The following is a 14,873-nucleotide window of genomic DNA, read 5'->3' as shown; positions in this document are numbered from 1 at the left end:
TGGGAGGGAGATCCTGTGGATATTTATTAATCAGGTGACTCAAGGAAACCCTCAGCCTCTGTCCCAGGGTCCCTCAGCAGTGCAGTCAAAGGGATCAACAGGCTCAGAGTGCTGTGTCTTCAGTGGTGTCTTTTTACTGGGCAGAGTTGTCTTCCTGCTCCTCAAAAACCCTCTGGAGAGATTCCCTTAGGGACCCCACGGGGCAGGTCCTCCAACACCTCCCCACCAGGAAGTAGATGAAGGGTTTGTAGGTGCTGTTGATGCAGGTGAGCAGGAAAAAAACCTGGAAGGACACAACAATGTAGCCGAGCTGGTGCAGGAAGTTCCAGATGGTGAGGAGGAGAGTGAAGAGCAGAATGAGGAAGATAACAATGTCACGCTTGTTGAGTTGCTGCTGCTGGGAGCCACGTTTTGCCTTAATGAAGTTGAGTGATCTGGTAATGACATCGGGTACAGCAAAGAGGAGCAGGATGAATGCAAATGTGGAGATGAGAGCCACCCGACATTGCTCCCGCTTGTGTGATGGACACAGGGAAGTCACCGTGGGAATGACAGTGATGAGAGTGAAGAAAGCCCAGAATTCGACACTGTGCACCACCCACAGCAGGCGCTCTGGAAGGCGGCAGTGGCAGAAGCCCTGGTACAGCTTGTACATGCCCATCCCAATGCTGGTGTCTGTCAGCCGCCACAGCCCCCAGTAGTAGGAGACCACAGACATCTGGTAAAGGAAGCTCAGGTACACCAGGGGCATGATAGTGGAGCAGGACACTTCCTCCACCAGGGAGAGCAGGGCAGAGGGGACTGTGAAGATGAGGAAGAAGAAGTCGATGACAGCCAGATTAAAGATTTTGATGTTAGGGTCTTTCAGTCTGAGGAGGCAGAGGACAGCCCCATTCCCAGCCAGCCCGCAGAGGCAGATGAGCAGTGTGGCACTGTGTATGGCCATGCTGCTGACATCTATCTCACATGGATCATCTCCTTCAGTGGGTGAGGCAGGAGGAGGGGTGACAGTGCTCACCTCCATGGATGGACGCTGGGCAGCTGGTGGAATGAGGCCTCTGGCTGTGGTCAGAGTGGATGGGGAGTCAGTGCTTGGAGAATCCCAGGATGGACCATGCAGCTCCTCAGCAGCTCCCTGCAGCAGGAAGGATTCAGTAGAGAGCAGTGAGATGTGCAGGGGAGGAGGGCAGTGGAAATAGTGGGGTGGGAGAGGGAGGTGGGAGGGTTGGGATGTTTGGCAGGAGAATGATAAAGAACACAGAGAATAAGAATTTTCAGCTTCCCTGAAGCGGTTGAAAGACCAGTTGGACAAAAAGATAAAAGGATGTAAAGGAGCATGGAGAGAGAAGGATAAACGTGGGTGGAACCAGTGGAGAAAGAGATAAGGAGGCCTCCAGTGCTTTTGGGACAAGTTCTGTAACAAGAAGCAACAGCACATGGCCAAAGGAAAAGTTCAAGGAGGGTCACCTTTAATATTGCAGCATTCAGTGAATACTGCAATCCTGTACAGTGAATACAGTGAATAGATTCAGTGATGATTATTTATTTGGAAAGAAACACTTTTTTATGACTTTGAACGATTTTAATGGATAAAACCCCTGCTGTAAAGTCTCTCTACACACAGAAAAAGGAGAGATCCTTCCGTATGACCTGCACCCATAAAGAATTCCTGCTCTCTAATGTGTTCCATTGTGTCAAAAAGTTTTTTCCATCTCATTTCAATATCAAGATACAGAAGGGAAGCTCAGGGCAGAGGGAGGAGCTGGGGAGGACACTGCAGTCACAGGCAGAGGGTGGCAGGAACAGAGCAGCTGCTGGAGGAGAGGCAGGTGGGGTAGGGAGGAAGGAAAACATTGCACTGACCTGTTGAGTGTGGGGCAGCAGCAGGCAAAGGGTGTCTGTCCAGATCAGTGGCAGTTCCCAGCATCTCTTGCTCCTTTTGGATCCATATCCTAATGCAGAGCCTCCCAGGTCAGCAACACGAAGGAGAAAGTGCCCAGATCCCCAGGAGGTCCCCACTCCTGTCCTGCTGACTCCTCTCTGTGCCCTGTCGCAGTGTTGCTTCCCAAGACTCGGTGGAGTCACGGGGGAGTCAGAAACTGCAGTTTTGGCTACATCTGAGTTTTGCTTCCTTTTTTTTTTTTTTTTTTTTTTTTGGTTTGTGCTGCAGAATGTCCCATTCTCTGACTGCTGTCCCTTTCGTCTCCCTACAGGTTTCTACCATTGTTCATTTCTGTTCCCTGAGGGGTCATGGTCCCTCCAGCAGCAGAGGGATGCTGGTGGTGCTGGTGGCACTGGAATGCTGGCAGTGCTGGGGAGGCAGCTGGGTGCTTGTGAGGAACAACTCCCATTCTGGGAAGAGCTCCAGGATCATTGCCAGAGTTCCCCTGGGCCCAAAGGACACAGCTGAGCCAAGAATTTCCATTTTTCTCATTCTGCTGTAGGCACACTCTGTCCAAGGGAAGGACAGAAAAGAGTTGTTTGCAGCCAGGTTATTAGCAGTTAGACCCCACATTAATTACTGCCAATCCCCTTAATGATACAATAAAAGTTATAAGAGATCAGATTTAGCAGTGCTGTTAACCCCCTATCAGCCCTTCATCAGAGCTCATCCTCCTCCTCCTCCATCCTGGGAGCACTTGTGGTTGTTTTTACTGATCCCAGTCCTTCACCAGCAGCAACACCTTCCAAAAGTCCACATTGCTCAAAATCCCATCCACCCTCGCCTGGAACACTTCCAGAGATCCTGGGGCAGCCACAGCTTCTCTGGACAACCTGTGCCTCAGCACCCTCACAGGGAAGGATTTCTCCCCAGTATCACATCTCAACCCACCCTCTGTCAGTGAGAAAGCCATATCCCCTTGTCCTGTCCCTCCAGACCCTTCTCCAAAGTCCCTCTCCAGCTCTCCTGGAGCCCCTTTAGCTCATGGATCAGGAACTGTTTGCACTGGAAAGGATTGGCCCAATGAATGGATGTGAGATTCCATAGCTGGGGACACAAACACAGTGTCAGTGAGGAAGAGAGGAGGCAGTTCTGCTCCCAGGGTCTCCACACACACCAGATTCCAGCAGGAGCATCCCAGCTCCCAGACACATGTCAGTCTGGGTGGGAATCATCTCATTTCAGCTTTCTAGGAATTCTGTGGAATTCATTGTAGGCTGCAGTCTGACTCTCAAGGGAGCATAGAAGATGACTCAGATGAAACCTCTAACTTTCTAATGGTTGTAGCAAAGAGAGCAACATTGATTTGCCTCTTCTCAGAAAAAATTACATTTCTGCAATATTAAATCATCCCCCTGCTGTATGCCTGTGCTCCAGCTCACACACAGCATTCCATTATTGCATGAATCCTCTTGGAAACTGCATGGTAAAAGTCAAATACCATTGAAGTTGTGGGATACAAGTAGCAAAACAACATTTGAACAAGGAATCAAATTTTGTAGTGCAGGGTCCTAGGGATTCACCCCAGGAATGAGAGGGGCAAGTTCAGGCAGCTCAGAAGACAAGATTTCAGGATTGGGGTTGCTTTAAAACGAAAGAGGAACCTGACACAAGACAAACTGCTTTCCCACAGGTCTCATTGCTGAGGCTCTCTCCTGTTACTCATTTCCTGGACAAAGAGCAGATTAGAAGCAGAGCTCTGATACCAGCAAAGGCTCTGAAAGTTCCCTGCTTGTGAGAGCCCTGGAGAACATGATCCAGCAGGGACAAAAGGGGGCCTGGGACAGACCCCTCACTGGACACTGCCCAGGCTCACCCAGCAGGCTTCTCTCCCCTTTCCCAAGTGAGCATTCCAGGGAAGCTCTTGAAGATCCTGACCCAGGGACAGCAGCTGGTGTGTGTGAGGCAATGTGAACCCACAGTGTGTCTGCTCCAGTGAAATTCTCCAGGCTGAGAAAGGAAAGGTCAGACTTTTCTCTTTCAACACAATCAGTGTCCCCCTCTTTGAGGTGGGACATACTGACTGATTTTGGTGGGGGAATTAAAAGGGTATTAAAAGCTCTAAATATTGTGGGGAAAGGGAGAGGGGGAATACTGAAACGAGTGTCCTGCTGAAGGAATCCAAGAGCTCAGTGATATCAACTGACACCTGAGAATCCAGGTCAGATCCACCCCAAAGACACTCACTGATATCTCCACAGGCAATCGTCTCCTTCTCCAACTGTTTCCCTCCTCCAGCTCTGTGCTGTCCAAAGCCAGGAAGGAGGTATCTGCCTGGCTTTTGTTCCAGGCAGTCATACCCATCTCCCACATCCTACTAGCAATCTGCCCTGTCCCTTGCCTCTCCCTGTGCTGCTCCACATGGAAGCTGGGGGTGGGAAAATATGGGGAAAGCCACGTGTGGGGGACAGCAGCATTGGTAAGGTGTGTGTGTTTGTCACCCCTCCAGCTGTGTGAGGGGAAGGAGAAGCAGCAGAGGTGTCACAATGAGCACATTGTCCCCTGCCACACAGACAGACAGCCCTCCCTGCTGGAGCCAGCCCGGTGGGAAAGTCTCCAACGGGAGCTGGAATGAGGACAAGCACTCCTACTGGACCGAGTGTGACAACAGCCACTCGAGCAGAGTCCCTGTCACGCTGCTCCTGTGCCTGTGTGGAATGGTGGGGAACGGGGCTGTCCTCTGGCTCCTCAGCTTCCACACCCGCAGGAACCCCATCACCATCTGCATCCTCAGCCTGGCCATCGCTGACTTCAGCTTCCTGCTCTTCATCACCATTGCCCTGGGGATATTTTATGGCCCAGAGAGCTTCTGCCACCAGCTGGGCTCACGGGGTGTGACACCCAGGCTGAACGTCACCATCCTCTTCTCTTTCACTGCCCGGCTCTACTCTCTGACAGCCCTCAGTGCTTGGACAGCTCTCTTTGTCCTCCCTGTGTCCTGCTGGCCCTGCCACCGCTCCCAGCACTTCCCGGTGCTCCTGTGTGCCCTGCTCTGGCTCCTCTCCTTCCTGCTCACCGTCACCCCCTATTTCTGCCCTTCGGTGCTGGTGGCCTTGGTGCTGAGCTACCTCTTCTCAGTGCTCACCCTGATCTGTTCTGCTCTAGCCCTGCTGGCCAGGCTCCTGTGCTGCTCATGGAAACAGCCCCCACGGAAGCTCTGTGCCCTGGTCCTGCTGCCTGTCACCTTCTTTCCCTTCTTCACCGCTGATTTTGGGCTCTGGCTCTTGCTGAGAGCCTTTGACCCCTCTGTCTTTGCCCTCAGCACCTCTGTCCTGCTCACCTGTGCCAACAGCAGTGCCCACCCTCTGATTTACTTCCTGGCTGGGAGCTGTGCAAAGGAATTCACCCTCTCTGTTAGAGTTGCCTTCCAGAGGGCTTTTGAGGATGTGCCAGAGCCCCGGAATAGGGACAACACAGTGGAATCATCATAAAGTGGAATCCTCATGAAATCGAATCACTGTGAAATAGAATCAAAAAACATCCTGAGTTTGAAGGGACTCATGAGGATCACAGAGTACAGCTCCTGCACCTGCTCCCTGGCCATCCCAACAATCCCTCCCTGCTCCTGAGAGTGCTGTCCAAATGCTCCTGGAGCTCTGTCAGGCTGGTGCTGTGTGCAGCAGGGGAACTCCTGCCTGGGGTGGATTCTGGATGATGTGAGGAATCATCATGGGAAGGTTTGGGTCGGAAGGAACCTTACAGATCATGACATTCTGACCCTTTCTCCATGGGCAGGGACACCTTTGAAAGCTTTTGTTTTCAAGTCTTTGCTTTGAATCTTTCCTATTCAACAGGTCTGAGCTTTCTCGGCCTCAGAAATGAGCTTCCCTACCCTGTGGAATATTAAAATTGAGTCACCAAGAATCAGACATTCTGCAAATGGATTTTCTTGGTGTGGTTGCTTGAAACCAGCATGCAGGTGGATAAGAAATCTTGGCACAGCAGTGCAGAACAATTCCTGAGTGATTCCTGTCCATCTCCAGCAGGTCCTGACACATGGGAAGACTGAGGTGTGGAAAATTCACACTGAGCCCTGTTGCCCAGACGAGTGGGCAGGTATTTGGGATTGCCTCTGGAAGGCTTTTCCCAAAATGCACACTGAGTTTGGGGCTGTGGGCTGTCTTGTGGGCTGTCAGCACAAGGGGTTGGAGCTGGAACTGCCTATGCTGGGTTCTCCCATTTTCTCTGGGCTGTCTGGATGGTTTTAGCTGAACTCATGTTGCAACTGTGACTTGAGGTTTGGCTCCACTTGAGGTGTGTCTGAGGGAAGCTGTGGCTGCCCCTGGATCCCTGGAAGTTTTCCAGGACATGTTGGATGGAGCTTGGAGCAACATACTTTAGTGGAATAGCAATGTACTCTAGTCCCTGCCTGTGGCAGGGGGTCAGAAGAGGATGGTCTTTAAAGTCCCTTCCAACCCAAACCATTTTATGATTCCATGGAAAACAAGAAGCTCAGGTAGGGAGTGGCCTGGGTGACACTGGAGACAAGGAAGGTGCTTGGAGCTAGAAAAATACATGGAAGGATCATGATCCTTCTGCACTTGCCTTGGGAGAAACTCCCTTCATGATGGGAGTCCTTTCCTGGACAAGAGGTTGTACCTCAGAAAGTTTCTTCTTTCCAATGGACAGGAAAATGGGAGACAGGGAGAGAAAATCCCTCTCAGATGCAGAAGTTGCTCTGTTCTGTTAATCATTAACCACTCTGTTAATCAATGCTTCTTAGATGTTTAACCTCACGTGTGTCAATGTGGTGGTTTTGATTGACCCAAAACATCAGTAAAGTATTTTTAACATCTAGGAGAAATTTGGACCCCTCAGAAGCTGTTGTGGTAGGCCTGGAGAGGTGTCTGAGGGGTGGGGTGTGGCACAAAGATGGCTCCTGTGTGTCCTGAGTGAAAGTTCTGGAAGTTTTTACATCAAGTCCAGCAGAGCCAATCTCTGATGGCTCTGAAGGTGATGGACATGCTGCTGGCCAAGTTTGGGCCAATTGGGGTGCTGGTTATGCCTCTGTGAAAACATATTTAAGAAGAAATCAAAACAAGGCAGGCACACACTTTTTTCACTTCTTTGTAGTTGGAGGAGGAGTTGGAGGTGAAAATATGTGAGGGAGAACAGCATGGAGACGTGAAGGTCAGTGAAGAAGGTGGGGGAGGAGCTGCTCCAGTGCTGGAGCTGAAAACTCTCTGCTAGCTGTGCTGAAGGCCATGGGGGGAGCAGGAGGTTCCCCTGCAGCCCATGGAGTCCACAGGAGTGCAGAAATCCCCCCACAGCCCATGCCAGAGGAGCAGGTGGATGCCTGGAGAGGGCAGTGATCCAGTTTGGAGGCTCGAAAGAGTTAAAGCTACAGAGGCCTTTTCAAGGAAGAGAAAGGCCTTTTCCTTGCTCCTGGCATGGAAGCAGCCTGGCCTCAGCTCAGCAGAGTCTGCACAGCACCTTATGGACAAAAAGACTCATGTTGCAGCAGAATTCAGGCAGGATGTTGCTCGTGAGATTGGACCCACGCCAAAGAAGTTCCCAGAGGACTGTCTCTTGGGAAGGACCCCTGGCTAAGTAGAGAACCCCTCTCCCTGATGGACTGACCAGAGAACAAACCCCTCTCAACCTGCCCCCTGTCTGTGTTGCGGGCTTGGAAAGAGGGAAAGGGGGGTGAGCAGAGAGACTGCTTCTTAAGAGGGTGGGGGTGAGAGCAGAGAAACTGCCTGATGAGAAGGAGAAATAAGTATAGATAAAGAGTATTCGTAGTAGAAAAACTGTGGTGATGAATAGATGTATGGACCTGCTCTGTGGACTGAAAAAAATACCCCCCCACCCCCTGCCTCCCTACCCAGGTCTGGTGGTTATAAAAGAGGAAAGGGGGTGAATACTATAGATTCTTTAGGGGGGGGGGAGTGAACAAAAACTGTATGAAAAGTTTATTTTTGCCTTGCATTTATCCTCCAACTCTATTAGGTAATTAAATCACTGTTTGTAACTTTAAGCTTGGAGCCTGCTTGCCCCTTTTTCTGTGCATCCTCCTGCCAACCAGTGTCCTATCTCATTTGACTCATGAGATTGGAGTGTATTTTTTATAGTTTTCTTTTTGTAGCAAGAGAGAGTTGAGGTGCCTGGCATTTAGTCAGGGCTAAACCTTGACAGTCTCCAGAGCATGACTCACCACCCAAGGCTTTCACTCTCACTTCCCTTTCCAGAAGCAGTGGCACGTCGTCTTCCCCTGGATTTAAGGCAGTGGGAAAAGGAGGGACAACTTCCCCTGAGCAAGATGTGTCTGCTGCCCAGATCTCTCCCAGGAGGAATGAGGAGCTCTTGGCACTGTCAACATCATCCCAAGCATTGCAGGAATGTGCCTTAGGAAGAGCTCTGGTGTGAGACAGGTACCTGCCCTCCTCAGACAAGACAGAGGCTTTAGAGTGGGAAAAACTAAGGAAACGAGCAATTTTTGGACACTGCTCACTAGGGATGAGCTCTGCAGTGAGTGGATGTTGTTTATTCAACACATTTTGGGGTCAGAGTTACCATGTTGGAAACAAACAAAACAAATAAATCCAGATCTAATTATGGGGTGGTAACAACGTGAAAAAGACCAGTACAACCTGGATTTTGGCTCAAGCTGTTGTGCAGAGTTGCTGTTCAGCTCCTCCTGAGAATGGCCAGGTTCAGGATGGAGGTGCTGAAGGGCTTCCTTGGACATTGATGCTGGGGAACCAGAGGATGGCCCCATTTTGCAGAACAGCAGCATAACCCCCTGATTTCTGCACAATAAAAGGGTCCAAGCACCTGGTGATATGAATTTCCTTATTTCAAGCTCTTTTTTGGTCACAGGCACCAGAATTCAGTGGAATTCACCATCGTCTCTGCACTTTACTCAGAATGATTTAATTATGGAATGGAAGAATGTGACAAATTCCCACTTAATGGGCAAGGGAATGTTGCTGTCCCTCCCCCAGCTCGGCAGCCCTACCTGGGGTCAGTTTGGTCTCTTCCCATGAGCAGAGAATACAGGGCTGGCTCTGTCAGACAGACTGGGAAGGATGCTCCTTGAGATCCTTACCTTTCTCCTGCCATCTAGAGGCCCCAGCCCCACAGAGATTTGGGAAATTGCTGCCCTCCCATACAGGATATGTCCCCAGGACTTAACCTGTCACACTCTGCCCAGGCAAGAGATCCCCCAAAACCCCATGAAACTCATCTGCTGAGCCAAAGGAGATGGAGTTTATTCCCTGAGGCAATGAGGCAATGAGGGTCATTCATAGGGAATACAGGAACAGGACTGAGCTCAGAGCCATGTGCCCCCATGGTCCCATATTTGTGGGTGTCTTTGAGGTGACACATCTCCAGGTGCCTCACATCCAGCAGTGCCTCACAGAGCTGTCTCCTCCACCACAGCAGTGTCCCCAGGGCCATGGCTGCTCTCCTCACTCCTGGCTTTCTCCTCAAACACCCTCCGCAGGGCGACTTTGACGGAGCGCTGGAAGCGACGCCGCCGCCAGCTCCCCACCAGCACATAAATCACAGGGTTGAGGCTGCTGTTCAGCTGTGCCAGCAGAAAGCAGATGTTTCCGGGCAATAAAGCATCAGAAAAAGGAAGATAGAGGAGAACCTCCACACAGAAAGGGATGCCACAGGCGAAGAAGAGCAGGATGTTGAGCAGGATGGTGACAAAGAGCCTCCCTGGGTGTCTCCTCTGGGAGCCACAGCGGAGTTTGAGGAACAGGAGCAGGTTGGAAACCAACATCATGAGGGAAAAAGCCACGGAAATGGCGAGGGCTACAACTGCAAGGATGATTGCAGAGTACCCAATAAAGGTAAAGGTGACATAGAAGGAGGACACCAAAACCCCAATGAGAACCCAGAGGGACCCACTGACGATACCCGAGAGGTGCCGGGGGCGGTGGCAGCGATACCAGATGGGGCAGAGGATGGAGACACAGCGCTCCACGCTGAGGGCTGTCAGCAGCCCCAGGCCACTCAGGTCAAACAGGTAGCATGGGAGCCCAAGGGCACGCAAAAAATTCCAATACTGAACAAAAAAACGAAACAAAGACGTGCAAAATATTGCTAAGGTCAGAAAATCCAGTATAAGCAGGAGCAACAGGAGGAGCAGGCAGAAGTCAGCTACAGCCAGATTTAGGATGTAGACAGTGAAAGGGTTCTGCTTCATGTGGAAGCCCAGGAACCACACAACCATCCCATTCCCCACCAGCCCACAGAGGGAAATCCCCAGACAGACCCCTTCAAAAGCAATCAGTGTATATGGAATGCCCAAGCATCCACGCATCATAAATTCCTGCCAGTCCAGATATCCATAAATTGTATCATTAAAAGTGAAGTTTGTTGTGCTGGTCTCCTCCATGGTGGATGATCCTGTTCCCAGCGGCAGCCTTCTCCTTCTTCCACCACCTTCTAGGGGGACATGGGGAACCAGAGGGAAATAAGGGCCATCAGCATTCCCAGCACTTCCCATCTGCTCACACAGCCCCACACCAGACCCAGGATGAACCCCCACCCCTGCAGTGCCCAGGACAAACTCCCACCCTGTGCAGTCCTGTCCCTAGAAAGGAGGCATCACCCACTACTCCATCCCTGGACTCTTACCTCCAAGTAGGAACAGCTCTGTCACAGGAGCTCCAGGGGAAAAGGATCTGGTGGTGGCTGCTGGGACCACTGGCTCTGCTTCAGCCTCATTCCTTGTGCCTGGTGTGCAGCCCTTAGCCCAGAGATCACATCCCATGGTCAGAGCCTCCCCTCACAATCTCACCACATCAGTGACAGCTTCCCCTCACATGTCCCAGGGACAGAGGTCTTGTCAGGAGGAGGTGGCCACGTCACCCCCTTCCTCTCTTCCTGCCATTCTCTGCTGTTGTCCCACCATGTGAGGGGCTTCTGGCTTTCCCTGTGTGGTGGTGGATGGTGGGTATCCATCAACACAGGAGGGGACATATAACATTCCCAGGATGGCAGAGAGGTGAGAGAGATGAGCCAGAGACCTCCAAGAGTGAGAAATCCCTGATGTGCAGACCTGCAACAGCACAAGTTGCTCAGTGCCTCTAGTGACATGTATCTGGTGCTCAAAGACTTCTCCCAACTTCCTTCTGGGACACACTTCCAGGAGTTGCACCTTTCTCCATCTCCCTCTCAGGGATGGACCTTGAACTTGTGTTCTCTCCTTGTGTCAAGTCTTCCTCTAGCTCCAAATCCTGCAGCTCCAGGCTGGACACCCTGGAGGGACCATGGACCTTGTGCATCAACAAGGGTATCTTTGGAGCACATCAGTCTGGGGGATGACAAGCACAGGATACAACAGATGGAAAATGCATGAAAGAAGGACAGAAAACAAGCAACAAAATGCCAGTCCCTGTGCTGTGAAAGGCTGAGATTGTGTGGCAGGAACCACTTGGAGATAAGTGCACACTGGCAGCACCATGTACCCCACAAACCTAATCTCAGAGGAGACACATGCTCAGCAGGGGAAATTGGGCTGCTGATTGTGGTTAGATGGGATGTGATGAGAGGCTGTGGGCAAAGCCCTCGTGCACTCCTGTGTCTGGGCACTGGTGATTTCCCACAGCAAGTGGACACAAGGCCAGTGCTTGTCCTCATGGCTGCTGCTCAGGGGCTCTGTTGGCACCCAAGGGGCAGGGATTGGGTTCACAATGAGGTCTGGAATTTCTGAGGGGTTCAGAAAACCCTGTAAAAGCTGAAAGGACCATAGTGGAGCAGGCTTTCCATGGACAGGATCTTCCCTCACCAGAGGAGCATTTTGCCTCAAGGTTCACAGCATCTGAAGGGACATAATATTATCTGTGCTGTACTCTTCTCCTTCATTGTTTTAGACCAGTAAATGGTGTTGAAAATTATAGAACTTGAGTGTCTGAATTAATAGGATCATAGCAGATCAGCAGCTCCTCATGAAGAACTGGGGGGAGGAGAGGAAGGGGGTGACATGGCCACCTCCTCCTGACAAGATCTCTGTCCCTGGGACATGTGAGGGGAAGCTGTCACTGATGTGGTGAGATTGTGAGGGGAAGCTCTGACCATGGGATGTGATCTCTGGGCTAAGGGCTGCACACCAGGCACGAGGGATGAGGCTGAAGCATAGCCAGTGGTCCCAGCAGCCACCACCAGATCCTTTTCCCGTGGGGTTCCTATGACAGCGCTGTTCCTACTGGAGGGAGGAGTCCAGGGATGGAGTAGTGACAGATTTTTCCTGCCCTGGGCCTGGGCACTGCAGGGGTGGAGGTTCTTCCTGGGGCTGTGTGAGCAGATGGGAAGTGCTGGGAATGCTGATGGCCCTTATTTCCCTCTGGTTCCTCATCTCTCCCTAGAAGTGGTGGAAAAGGAGAAGACAACCACTGGGAACAGGATCATTCACCATGGAGGAGAACAGCACAACAAACCTCACTCTGAATGGATCTGTGGACTGGGAGGAATATCTCCCAGATCAATGCTCGAGCTTTCCCTACACACTGATTGCTCTTGCAGGGGTCTGTCTGGGGATTTCCCTCTGTGGGATGGTGGGGAATGGGATGGCCATGTGGTTCCTGGGCTTCCACATGAAGCAGAACCCTTTCACTGTCTACACCCTAAATCTGGCTGTAGCTGACTTCTGCCTGCTCCTCCTGTTCTCCCTGCTTATCTTGGCTTTTCTGACCTTAGCAGCATTTTGCACATCTTTGATTCATCTTGCTCCTCTCTACACAGATTTTGTATTTGCAGTGGAACTCCTGTGCCACCTGTTTGACCTGAGCAGCCTGGGGCTGCTGACAGCCCTCAGCATGGAGCACTGTGTCTCCATCCTCTGCCCCATCTGGTACCAAAGCCACCGCCCCCGGCACCTCTCGGGTGTCATCAGTGGGTCCATCTGGGTTCTCACTGGGGTTTTGGTGTCCTCCCTCTACCTCACCTTTACTGAAGACTCAGAGACAGTCCTTGCAGGTGTAGCCCTTGTGATTTCCCTGATTCTGTCCATAGTGATGTTGGTTTCCAACCTGTTCCTGTTCCTCAGGCTCTGCTGTGGCTCCCAGAGGTGGCAGCCAGGGAAGCCCTGTGTCACCATCCTGCTCAACTTCCTGCTCTTCTTTGCCTTCAGCATCCCTTTCTGCTTGGAGGTTCTCCTCAGCCTTTCTGATTCTGTCAAGTTATTCCCAGAAAACACCTCCTGGCTGCTGGCCTTGCTGAACAGCAGCCTCAGCCCTGTGATTTATGTGCTGGTGGGGAGCTGCCAGCAGCACTTTCTGTGCTCCACCTAAGTTGATCTGTGGAGAGTGTTTGAGGGGAAAAGCAGGAGTGAGGAGGGGAGCCACAGCCCTGGGGACACTGCTGGGGTGGAGGTGACAGCTCTGTGAGGCACTGCTGGACACGTGGCACCTGGAGATGTGTCAGAGACAGCCAGAAGTATGGGGACATGAGGCCACATGGCTCTGAGCCAGAGCAGCCTGGCCCAGCCCTGTTCTCTGGCTGTGCTCCCCATGGAATGACCCTCTGTGTTGGTTTTGCTTGGCCCAGTTTTTGTTAGTAGGGGTGCCACAAAGATGGCTCCTGAGAGAAGCTTCTGGAAGCTTTCACCATGTCCAGCAGAGCCAATCTCTAATGGCTCTGAAGATGACATATATGCTGCTGGCCAAGCCTGTGCCAGTTGGAGATGGTGGGTACTCCTCTGTGATAACATATTGGAGGAGAAATCAAAGCAAATGTGCATGCAGTTGTTTCTAGCCAGGGAAGGAGGAAGAGGAGGTGACAACATGTGAGGGAAACAACATGGAGACACCAAGGGCAGTGCAGAAGGTGAGGGAGGAGGTGCTCCAGGCACCAGAGCCAAGTTTCCTCTGTAGGCTTTGGTGAAGACCATGGTGGAGCAGGATGTCACCCTGCAGCCCATGGGGTCCAACAGGGATGCAGAAATCCACCCACAGCCCATGGAGGAAATGCCCCATGCCAGAGTGGGTGGGTGCCTGGAGGAGGCTGTGATCCAGTGGAAGTCTCAGTGGAGAGAGAGAGCCCTTGATTCCAGGCTGGAGCAGCCTGTCCTTGGAGGAGTGCAGCCTGTGGACGAGGGAGCCACAGCACAGCAGTTTGGGAGGACTGACTGCCCGTGGGAGGAGCTCACATTGCAGCAGGATTGTCTGTGCTGCTGCTGTTCCTGAGTTTGGAGCTGCACTGGAAGAGTTCCCAGAGAACTGTCTCCTGTGGAAGGGAGCCCATGGCAATGCAGGGAAAGGACCTCTCTCCCTGAGCAGTAGAAGATCCTGGGGATGAGCTGACCCAAAGCCCCACACCCTGCCCTCCCTGCACTGTTGATGGGAAGGAGGGAGGGGGTGAGAGGAAAAACAGTGTCTTTAAGGGTTTCTTTTACTTCTCATTATCCTCCTTTGACTCTGTTAGTAATAAATTCATTTTGCAACTTTAAGTTGAGCCTGTTTTCCCTTGAAGTGTTTTCTAACAGTCCTTATCTCGACTCATGAACGCTTAACTAATTTTTTTTTCCTCCCCTCTTCCCAGATGTGGCAGGGGAGAGAACAAGCAAGCAGCTGCCATAGGTGCTTGGCATTTGATGAGGCTGAAACCATGGCAGACACTCAGGAAGATGTGGATGCACAGAAATTAGTCAGAGGAAAGTGATGTTTAGGTATTAGATAAGAAACAAGTTTTAATGACTATATATGGTTATAATGGATAAAACCCCTGCTGTAAAGTCTCACCTCAGACACACAACCATGAGAGATGCTTCTGTATGTCCTGTGCAGGTAAAGAATTCCTGCTTCCTAATGCTTCCCATGGTGTTAGAAAGTTTATTCCAGCCCCTTTTGGTATCGCTCCCCATTCCTATTTCCACCCCACTGCCATCCCATCCCATCCCATCCCATCCCATCCCATCCCATCCCATCCCATCCCATCCAGCAGCTTTCCTGGCCTCTCCCTGGCTCTGAGCACAACC

General features: G+C 51.5%; 2 protein-coding genes across 2 annotated transcripts; one reads left to right on the top strand and one right to left on the bottom strand.

The window, feature by feature from the left end:
* Window positions 1-2,154, bottom strand: LOC146436805 (mas-related G-protein coupled receptor member H-like). The gene is made up of 2 exons (XM_085063913.1): window positions 1,864-2,154; window positions 1-1,135 (listed from the first exon to the last, which is right to left on the bottom strand). Exon 2 carries the CDS (start codon window positions 1,022-1,024, stop codon window positions 134-136), a length of 891 nt encoding a protein of 296 aa, XP_084920039.1. The 5' UTR covers window positions 1,025-1,135; window positions 1,864-2,154; the 3' UTR covers window positions 1-133.
* A 2,274-nt stretch (window positions 2,155-4,428) lies between these two features.
* LOC146436804 (mas-related G-protein coupled receptor member A-like) lies at window positions 4,429-5,373 on the top strand. Its single transcript, XM_085063912.1, has one exon. It carries the CDS (start codon window positions 4,429-4,431, stop codon window positions 5,371-5,373), a length of 945 nt encoding a protein of 314 aa, XP_084920038.1.
* The last annotated feature ends 9,500 nt before the right edge of the window (window positions 5,374-14,873 follow it).

Source organism: Lichenostomus cassidix, chromosome 5 (assembly GCF_008360975.1).
Source record: "Lichenostomus cassidix isolate B80296 chromosome 5, HeHo_3.0, whole genome shotgun sequence".
Lineage (NCBI taxonomy): Eukaryota > Metazoa > Chordata > Aves > Passeriformes > Meliphagidae > Lichenostomus > Lichenostomus cassidix.
This window is presented reverse-complemented; position numbering and strand designations above follow the sequence as displayed.